General features: G+C 41.3%; 1 protein-coding gene across 9 annotated transcripts in view; it reads right to left on the reverse strand.

Annotated features, from left to right (window-relative positions):
• WDFY3 (WD repeat and FYVE domain containing 3) overlaps positions 1-11052 on the reverse strand; it is a 372301-nt gene that overhangs the window by 141332 nt on the left and 219917 nt on the right. For all 9 annotated transcript variants that reach the window (XM_075929522.1, XM_075929521.1, XM_075929523.1 and 6 more), the window contains 2 exons: positions 6675-6856; positions 2302-2533 (listed from right to left, as the gene is read on the reverse strand). In XM_075929522.1, coding sequence (XP_075785637.1) covers positions 2302-2533; positions 6675-6856 — 414 coding nt within the window. The remainder of the gene's footprint in view (positions 1-2301; positions 2534-6674; positions 6857-11052) is intronic.

The following is an 11052-nucleotide window of genomic DNA, read 5'->3' on the forward strand; positions in this document are numbered from 1 at the left end:
TTCAAAGATGGGCACCCAAGTCAGCTCATCTCCCATGTTTCTTTCTGACCTGAAAGAGCTGTTAAGAACACCTCAGTTAACTGGCTAAGAAAGTGAGTCTGTTACCATAGGCTGGTCTTAGACAATACACTCGTATGCACTAATGTGTCAAGCCACAGAAAGCAATTTAGGCAGTAAACAGCAATATTATTTGCCTATTTGCGGCTTGGTTTGTGGCTACTCAACGAGAAGTATTGCTAGGAGAAACATCACAGGAAAGGAGAATGAAATCCAAGGCTGAATTAGAAGAGGTAGCTAGCTGAAGGACCAGGAAAAGGCAAAAGGGCAAAGAGAATCCAGCACCTATTTATCCACTGCCCTCGAAAGGGGTGCTTCTCAAGAAAGTTCTGGAAGTATTTCCTTTAACTGACCAAGCCAATGAATAGAAGACTCTGGACACCAGAAGGTATACCTGGATTAGAACTCTTCATAGAATAGAGTGCACCAGGATTTTCTCTTTATGGCTTTAGATTGGGACAGAAACTTAAGACAGGAGGCATGCTGGTTAGATGAAAGCGAGACAGGACTTTTGACAAAACAATCAAGTGACAGAGAGAGACTGTTTTGTCTCTCTGAAAGACTCAACATAAAGTATTGCAGGAAAGCATAGAGAGTTCCCCTATACTCCTAGTAAGAGAACTAGCCTCCAACAATCACCCTCAGGTAGAAAAAAAGTGAAAATTTGTCAGCAGGGAGGCTAGAAGGCAGTTTAATATTGATTCATACTACTCAAAGGCACAGTTAACCAGATTGAGGGCAGAAAAACACAGCTACCCTTCAGGAAATCTGATACAAGGAAGAAAGCCCCACAGTTGTACTATCTACCAAACCCCTTATTCCAATACAGAGAAAAGGAACAAGTGGCTAGTCCTTTGACAAAAGCATTCTAGCCTGCCTAGCTGGAAAGAAAATAAATCTTTGCCTTCTATCACATGGAAAATATCATCTTATCCAGGAAGAAAGTGAAAGCGGGTCACTTTTTCATGGGCACAGAATAACCTACAATACCCCTGATGAGGAAGCTCAGGATCCGTAAGTCAAGAAAGAGACTCAGGAGCAAAGTTTCACTAATTGTTTCCATCTATGTGTGGAATACATTTTGTTGAATGCACCAAAGCATGTGCAGATATGCACCACAAGTAGAAACATATGCTGCTGGCTGTGGGCGCTCTGCCAATCAGTGGGGCAGCATTTGACTCTCTTCTGGGTGGCCTTGCAACTTACAGGGAACAGTGCTCAGGAGTCCTGGGTCTGAATCACCACTGTGCCTTTGCCTAAGGGCAAAAGGATTTTTTACTTCTTGCAGTAGCAAGTTCCTGTGTCCTGCCTTGGTCACTTTTCACAGTTACATTTTCAGAAGTCTTCTGCTGAGCAGTTTTCTTTAGGACCCACCACATGAGTAGAACTGTAATCTAGAGTAAAGATTAATGGACTAGCAAATGGGTCCAGAGCCAAAGTTATTAGGTCTGGATACCTTCTGCCAGAAAAGGGAGCACTTGAAACAGACTTTTGTTGTGAACAAGTCTATACCAGGGATTCCTCAAATATCTTGGGAATCTACTGGAAGGCCTCTATTTTCTTTCCTTTTTGTGAGTGACAGTTTTTTGTGTGTAAGCTTCAGAAACCACTACAAACAATGTCTCTGTGCTGCACCTTTTGAGACAGTCTTTGGAATCCTGGGAGAAATTCTTTGGTTCTTAAAGCAAGCTCTGTGATTAGTTTTGTCTGTCACAGCTTAATTCACCAAATGCCTCTCTCCTCTAAGATAATGAAAGTTTTTTCAGTGACCGCAGAAAAATGTTACGGTCCCTGTGGGAAAAAGCTATTGTAAGCAGCAGTATACTTGATTTTTTTTGTTGGTTTCTCTTTTGTTTCTTTAGTCTTTTGTGCTTGAGAGTTCTGTGACTATCAGAAGTAGCCATGGAAATTACATTCTATTTCCAAAAAGAACAATACTATCTATTACTGTCCCTTGTGTTTAATAAACCTTTAATATTTTTGTATGCACTACATTTTGTCCAGTGTAATTTTATTCTCGGTTAAGCTATGTTTAGGCTCTATATGCAATTAAAATAATTCGGAGGTATTTCTGAGCTCTTCAGGGTTTGGTTCATAGCAACATCTTTTCCTATAAGTTGCTGGGCCCGCACTTTTCTCAGTGAATAAATGCGGAGTTTCCATGATTCACAGGGTATATCCAGAATTTAAAAGGTTCCAAAAAGATAAAATAAAATACTTGACAACAAATTTAATTGTACTTACATGGGATGTAGACTGCTTGAAAGCTTCCAACATAATTTGGTCCCAGCTCATAAATGGTGCTAACACTTGAAAGAGGCAAGACTTCCTCTAAGAAATGTGTTGGTCCCAGACGCCAAACCAATGAGGAAAGCTGGCGTTGGGCAGGTGGTGTGCCAATATAGGCATAAACTGTGCTGACTACTGGTGGGTTAGCGGAACCTGCTCCACCGGGGCTACTGTGAACATAGTGAAGCTGTACAAAACAAAACAAAAGAGTGACAAAGCTGTTAAGTGAAGTACAAAGCTATCAGAAAAATAAAGTAACTTGGAAATTTAAAAAATGTTTTATGCATTCAAAATGATATATAAAACATTGGTTTCAGAGGTAGCCATGTTAGTCTATTTCAGCAAAAGCAACAAAGAGGCCAGTGGCACCTTACAGGCTAATAATTGATATGTGTTACAACTGTTTGTTGTTGGTCTTTAAAAACCTGGGAGTGTTACAACAGGCAGTGAACCCATAGTTTCCATGCCTGTGGCCACACTGTCTTGCAAAACCAGACTAATTCTTAAAGAGTTTTTAAGAACACAAATAATGCCTAACATCTGGCTTATTTTGAAGTTCTTACACATTTGTACAGAAATTACTCTAGAATCATCGTTTCATTTACTGTTTATAGCTCTCATTGCTATTCTTTGTACTTAAATTTTAAAAAACAGAAACAAAACTAAAACACAACAGAGTAAATCTGCAGTTCAATATTTCTGAAATATTCACAAAATTATTTTATATGCTAGTGATTCCTCTGCTTATTGTATAACAATTAAAGCAGGGGTAGAGAACCTAAGGCCCAGGGGACAGATGCAGCCCCTGACTTGCCTAGATCTGACCCCCAAGGCTCAGGGATCCCCTCAGGATTGGGGAGCGATGGGGCTAAAACACAAATCTACTAGCCAGGCCTCCCCCAGGCTCTCTTGTGTTAGGGAAATGTGTGGGGGGGTCTCTTTCTGCTTCTCAGTTGGCCGCCCAGATTAGTTCTTTTTTCTTTTCACTTGTGTACAACCCGACTGATTTTTCTGTAGGTCAGTGGCCCCTAACCCAAAAATGTTCTCCCACCCCTGAATTAAAGAGAACAGCAAGGGTAGTTCACACCACTGACCCTGCTGATGCATAAATAAGGCTACATCTAGACTGCAGCGCTTTTCCGGGATAACACAGGTATCCGGAAAAGTAATGTCATGTCCAAGGAACACGTCAGCTTTTCCAAAACCATTTCAGAAAAGCGGACGTGCTCTTTCACCATCCTTGTAAACCTCATTCTACTAGGAAGAATCCCTTGTCGAAAGAGCAGGTTTTTCCAAAACTTGGCACCATGTAGACACGCCAAATTTCAGAAAAGCCTCTTTCGACAGAAAAGCAGAAAAAGATACGCAAATAGCTACTGCAATTTGCGTATCTTTTTCCAACTCACCTTTGTAGTCTACACACAGCCTAAGCAAAGTTATTTCATTCCACTGACAGGGAAACAGGACCAAGTTTCCCCTTCTGATCCAAGGAATAAATCTTACCATATATACAGTAAGTGCAAGAGTTAAATAATTTATTCCCAATATACAGCGCAAAACATTTTGCTCCCTGCTCGCAGCACTAGCCAAACCCCCCTCTCGTGGGGGCTAGCAACCTGGATCTCCCCCCACGGCCACTGGGGAGGACTAGGCTCAGCCACGCTAGCCCGGGCCCCTTCTCCATCCCCTCTGCCAGCCCAGGTGCCTTCTCCCTCCCCCTACTTGCCAACCTGGGTCCCTTCTTCCCTCTGCCCCTCCCCGCCACCAGCCTGGGCCCCTTGTCCCTCTAACACACCCCACCCCCACCTCCAGCCCAGAGCCTTCCCCGCATGAGCCAGGTTCCCTTTCTCTCTCCCCAACCCTCCCAAGCTGCGGTATGTGCCAGGCCTGGCTCTAACCCCAGTGGCCAGAGAGGCGCAGGGGTGCCTGCCCGCCGTGTGCACGTTGTGATCCAGGGCACTGCAGCCTGCTGAGGTGGGGAAAGCAGCAGCGTGAGGAGCTGCAGTCCCGTCCTCTCCCCCATGCAATCCCACCTGCACTGCTCATCGTCCCAGCCCAGCCTGCAGAGCCCAGGGCCGCCTTCCTGCTGGGAGAAGAAGGGAAGGAGCCAACAGGTCGGTGCGGGGGCTCCCCCAGGCGCCTCACGGGTGCTCTGGCAACAGCGGTAAGTGCAGCCTCTGTGGAGGGGTGAGTCTCTGCGGGGGCAGCCGGACTCTGGGTGGTCGGGCACCATGCTCCAGCTCCCCAAGAACCTGGTGGGGGAGCCCCCAAGAACCCGCTGCTGGCACTACTCCCCCACCCCTGTTGCAGCTGCAATGTGGGGTCTGCCAGCTATGATGCCGTGTCTCTTAGCGTTGAAAGACCTGTGGGGTGAGGGTGGAGGAAGGGAGTAGGGGCTTGCTTTTAAACAGCAATTCCAAGTGGCATGGGGAAGTAGCGAGTTTGAGCTCAAGTTGGAAGAGGAAGAAGGAGAGAGAGAGGGAGGAGGCAGGCAGGACACAGAGCAATGTGATGACATCACTCTGTCATCCCGCAGGATTTTTTTCTTTAATATATAGAGAGATGGGACAAAATCTGAAACAATGGTCTGCAAACTTGTATACTAAATGAAATGTAATGCTGCAATTTGTTGAAGACACTTGAGATCTTTACATAAAATTCTTAAAGTAAGGATTGCCACTATCAATCAATTTCCTGCTCAAATTCATCATCGTAACTTCATGCAAAATGCTGGCATTTACATTTAAGGAAAACAGAACAGCATAGAAACTAGATTCTGTAGCACAACAAAGATAGGTCTATAATTATACACTGAGCCTCCTATGAGGCTCTGGGAAAGAAAAACATTTTTGGAAGTCTTCCCTTTCATAGTGTTTCCAAAGCTTTTGGAACATTTGCTCTTTTCAATAACATGGTAGATAAGAGCTTTTCCCGATTTCTGCTTATTTCAAATTTCATGAGTATTTTGCTTCACACCATTATAGCATTCATATAAATCAAATCTGGAAGGCTTAAAGAGGCTGACATGATGATCTCTTTCTTTACAGAAGAATCCAAACCAGAGGGTTTGTGCTAGTGCCATACAACTAAGCTCTACCTTTCTAAAACAAAACAAAACTAGCCATCTTTTATTTTACACAAATTAACTTGATTCATGCAGCTGGAAAAAATCCTAAATGAGAAACATGGGTTACTTTTACACTACAATAGACCAGTCATCAGATTTAAAAAAAAAAGTATGAAATACTGAGGCTATAATGTTCCTCATTTTGCAGGATTAATACTGAGTTCCCGACATATGTTTATAGTTAAAACATCATTTCACAAGTAATGTTTTAGGTCTATTAGAGGGAATGACATCTTTTCTCAACACAGATCTAGTTTCCTTACCACCCAATCCTGCAGTGCTGAGTTCCATCCATTCCCAGTGACTTCAGTACAAGGTGAAGAACTCAGTGCATTTTGAATGATCAGACCCTCACTGATATTTGCTACTCTTCCTTAGGCCTCATAGTTCAGTCACTTAGATATCAAATTCCTGGCCTGTACAATTAAACATGCCTCATACCTCAGTAAAACAAGCAGTGCTCATTACAATCCTTCTATATACATTGCTTAATGCTTTCCATAAATGGAAGAAACTTCAGGGGGCAGCCGAGTTAGTCTGTTACAGAAAAAAACAACAAATGGTCTGGTAGCATGTTTTGTTAGTCTATAAAGTGTTACCAGACCATTTGTTGTTTTTTCCATAAATGGAAGGACAGCCAGACTGTGCTCCTGGCATCTACACTGACTACACCATACCCTGAACCCAACATATGGCCCCATTGGGCCATTTCTACCACTGAAGATACTACAAGGGCAAAGTCTCCTACAGGGAAAGGCAAACTAGTGGACCAAGCTCCACACTAATGAAACAGCACATAGATTCATTCCTCCTCTTGGGAATAACAGTCGTCTGTTATCTAACGTAGCTGATTCAACAATTTAAGCTAAGATGCAGTTTGGAAGGTTGAGGATTGAAATCTTATCAATACTGAATGATGCACTGTTGTTACAAAGCACATAATACATTTTGTTTTTTACCGGTTTCCTTTTAGTAGTATCGGGACAGAATCATTACAAAATGACTAAGGATATTTGTAGAACCCCCACTTCATTTGTTATAGACAGTGTGTGCAGGGAATTTAGAAAAAAGTCTTCTCTATTTGGAAGCAATGATGCTCCATATCACCATGGTACAAACAAAATACATCAGTATGATGTGAAAGAAAATATATTAAGCCTAGCATAACAGCACAAGTTAACATGTAAAGTTTTTACTCCACCTTCACAGTATTAACAAGCAGTCCATCAATGTAAAGTGCAGCTGTACTATTTTTCAGCATTCCTTTACTCATCACCAATACGAGATGATGCCACTGGCCTTCTACTATGAGGTCACCACAGCGGAAACGAGCACAACAAGGAAGAATCTCATAGAAGGATGATTCTTCACTGAAGTCATCAACTAAAAGGAAAAGGATATTAATGGGAATTGGTGGCTGTCATAGTAGTCTACTCCTCTATTGCTTTACTTAGACTTTATTTGTTTATAATATTTTAATGTAAAGATTGACAGTTCAGAAAACAAATACACTTCAAGGCAACCAAAAATGCAATAAGTTACATTTGAGTAAATCATTAAATATTGCTGTATTTTCAGTTAAAATGAAAAAAGAGTGAACACAGAATTTCTCCAGTTTACTTTATTGACCATGTATCTTTAATCTGATTGTAAGGAAATTTATACTGAGTTGCAAAAAAAAAAAAAAAAAAAAAAAGAGAGAGAAAGAAAGAAACTGGTATAGAATTATTCATTTTTTTTAACAGTTTCCACACTTATGTTTCTTTATTTTTAATCCAAGAAAATCAAGCAACATATCTCAAACAACAGTTACGAGGTAAGTAACTATTTTTAATTCGAGTGCTTGCTCATGTCCGTTCCAATTAGATAACTCCCTAGCAGTATCCTAGGAGGTAGGGTTGGAACTCATCAGCACCTTCTCCACAATAGACTGCAGCACAGCCCTCCCAAAAGCCGCATCTCCCCTGGCCTGTTGAGCGATCATGTAGTGATTGGAAAATGTGCACAGAGGACCACATAGCTGCTCAACAAATGTCCAGAAGGGGCAGCTGTGCACTTAACGCTGTGGATGAAGTCTGCACCCTCGTAGAATAAGCTGCTAGCAGAGGCTTACCCGCAAGGTTGTAACAAGCCTAACTGGAATGGACATGAGCAAGCACTCAAAGAAGAATTATCTGAAAATGGTAGGCTTCTGTCAAAGCAAGTTTACCAAATATATATGAAAACAAGTTATTTTTAAATAAAATAGATAAATCTGTTAGTGACTTTAAAAAAATCAATAAAATATTATGTAATAAATTGTCAAAATACCTGTGTAACATAGATGAGACTCATTATCCCCCAATTTATAGCTGGGGAGTCAATGACTAAGTATATTTTCAAAATTAACACTGTAATTAAGGGTTTTATCAGTACCAGGACTCTATTGTGCTCTTTCCTAGCTCTTAACTATTAAAAAACAACTGCTGCTTTCATTTTCAAAACATTGCATGTGTTTTATTTTAACTGAAACATCACTCATTTTATGTAACAAGCATTATTAATTTAATTTTGAAAGACATGAACAATTGCCATGACTCAATTACAATAGCTACTTATGGACTTGCTGCCACACCCACTATTTTAGATCTGGAGCGTGGGGTAAAAACAAAAAAGACCCTTGAAGATTTATCTACCAGAGAACAACTTAATAGAAACTGACTTCTCAGACTTCCTTTCATCTGCAGCTATTTAGGACAAAGGTTCTTACTCCTCACCTTAATAAGAGCATCTGGGAAAACTCTTATGGGATTTCCTTATAGAGTTCAAGAAAAAGCAAAGCAAAACTAACTTATAAATACACACCATCTTTTCCAGACTTGTTTAGAATCATACAGCTGGAAGAGACCTCAGAAGGTCATCAAGTCCAGCCTCCTGCCCAAAGAAGGACCAATGCCAACTAAATCAACCCAGCCAGGGCTTTGTCAAGCCGAGACTTAAAAGTCTCTAGGGATGGAGATTCCACCACCTCCCTAGGTAACCCATTCCAGTGCTTCACCACTCTCCTAGTGAAATAGTTTTTCCTAATATACAAGCTAGACCTCTCCCACTGTAACTTGAGACCATTGCTCCTTATTCTGCCATCCGTCACTACTGTGAACAGCCTTTCTCCATCCTCTTTGGAATCTCCCTTCAGGAAGTTGAAGGCTGCTATCAAATCCCCCCTCACTCTTCTCTTCTGCAGACTACACAAACCCAAATCCCCTTTGTGGATGATTGATTTGAGTATGGACCTTTTGGAGTCTGGTGGATGTTCCTTTGTTTCAGCCAATTTAGAACAGTTATAGAAATCGTGGTTTGCCAGCAATGCTGTGTAGTTAGCAATTCTTAGCTGAAGCATGGCAGAGGAATACACCTTTTTTCCTGAATAGGTTTAATTTTTTGTGTTTTGTTGCTTGGCTGGCCTGAGAGCCCTTTGCATGTTGATTAGCACTGTCCATGATTAGAGAATTTGGTTGCGAATGTGAGAAAAGGAAATCTAGATCTTTTGGTGGTACGAAGTACTTCCTGTCAGACTTTCTGCATGTTGGCTGAACTGAAGCAGGGTTTGCAAACTTCATTGGAGACCTCCATAATAGCCTCGTCGATGGGGAGCACAATTCTTCCTTGCGAAGGAGGACGGATGTTTTTCAGGAGTTGATGTTGTTTGTTCTTGACTTCCTGCAACTGGATGTCTTGAGTTGTTGCAATCCTCTTATAAACAGTTATTAGAATTGTTTTAGATCATCTATTGGGTGAGTATCATCAGGTATTACGGCTTCTTCCGGATATGAAGAAGAGTTATCGGGAGGAGATTCTGAGTGCCATAACTCAATATGTTCATCAGGGAGGTGGCCCTTCTCCTCTACAGAGTTTGCGATGGTTGATATAGTGTGAGACTGGGAGGGTGTAGGGAGTCTCCTTCTCTGAGTAGAAGGTGCGGTAGAATGTCTTTTCCGTGGCCCATAGTGGTCTCATGGTGACCAGCAGGGAGGGTAGTGGGGTGGTAGGTCTGGCCACTCCGAGTACCAAGAAGAGTATCATGGTGTCTCGTGGTAATAGTAAAGATGACAGTAGTAGTAGGGGACGAGTGCTGTGATGAAGAAAGACTTTAATGATTGCCTTGGTTAAAAGGCAGCATGCTCAGAGAGTAAAGGAGACATCACATGGCATGGGGAAACACCTGATGAAAATGGCTGTGGGGAAGCCTCTCTGGAGGGAGGAAGTCAAACATCCTGCCTGCTGCTTGTGTCTGCATTGTCACGTGCCGGTACCCCCTGGCTAACAGCCTTTTATGGACCTAACTTACATGAATTTATTTAGCTCTTTTTTAAACTCTGTTATAGTCCTAGCCTTTACAGCCTCCTCTGGCAAGGAGTTCCACAGGTTGACTGTTCGCTGTGTGAAGAAGAACTTTCTTTTATTAGTTTTAAACCTGCTACCCATTAATTTCATTTGGTGTCCTCTAGTTCTTCTATTATGGGAACAAGTAAATAACTTTTCTTTATTCACCCTCTCCACACCACTTATGATTTTATATACCTCTATCATATCCCTCCTCAGTCTCCTCTTTTCTAAGCTGAAAAGTCCCAGTCTCTTTAGCCTCCCCTCATATGGGACCTGTTCCAAACCCCTAATCATTTTAGTTGCTCTTTTCTGAACCTTTTCTAATGCCAAAATATCTTTTTTGAGGTGAGGGGACCACATCTGTACGCAGTATTCAAGATGTGGGCGTACTATAGTTTTATATAAGGGCAATAAGATATTCATCTTATTTTCTGTTTTTTAATAATACCTAGCATCTTATTTGCTTTTTTGACTGCCGCTGCACACTGTGTGGATATTTTCCGAGAACTAACCATGATAACTCCAAGATCTCTTTCCTGATTAGTTGTAGCTAAATTAGCTCCCATCATATCGTATGTATAGTTGGAGTTATTTTTTCCAATGTACATTACACTTTACACTTATCCACATTAAATTTCATTTGTCATTTCGTTGCCCAATCACTCAGTTTGGTGAGATCTTTTTTAATTTCTTCACAGTCTGCTTTGGTCTTGACTATCTTGAACAGTTTAGTATCGTCCACAAACTTTACCACCTCACTGCTTACCCCTTTCTCTAGATTGCTTATGAATAAGTTATAGGATTGGTACTAAGACTGATCCTTAGGGAACACCATTAGTTATACCTCTCCATTCTGAAAATTTACCATTTATTTCCACCCTTTGTTTCCTGTCTTTTAACCAGTTCTCAATCCAGGAAAGGATCTTCCCTCTTATTCTATGGCAACCTAATTTACATAAAAGCCTTTGCTGAGGGACACTGTCAAAGGCTTTCTGGAAATCTAAGTACTGTACACTATATCTACTGGATCCCCTTTGTCCACATGTTTGTTAACCCCATCAAAAAATTCTAATAGATTAGTAAAAAATGATTTCCCTTTACAGAAACCGTGTTGACTTTTGCCCAACCAATTACGTTCTTCTACGTATCTGACAATTTTATTCTTTACTATTGTTTCAACTAATTTGCCCAATACTGATGTTAGACTTACTGGT

Source organism: Pelodiscus sinensis, chromosome 5, assembly GCF_049634645.1.
Source record: "Pelodiscus sinensis isolate JC-2024 chromosome 5, ASM4963464v1, whole genome shotgun sequence".
NCBI lineage: Eukaryota > Metazoa > Chordata > Testudines > Trionychidae > Pelodiscus > Pelodiscus sinensis.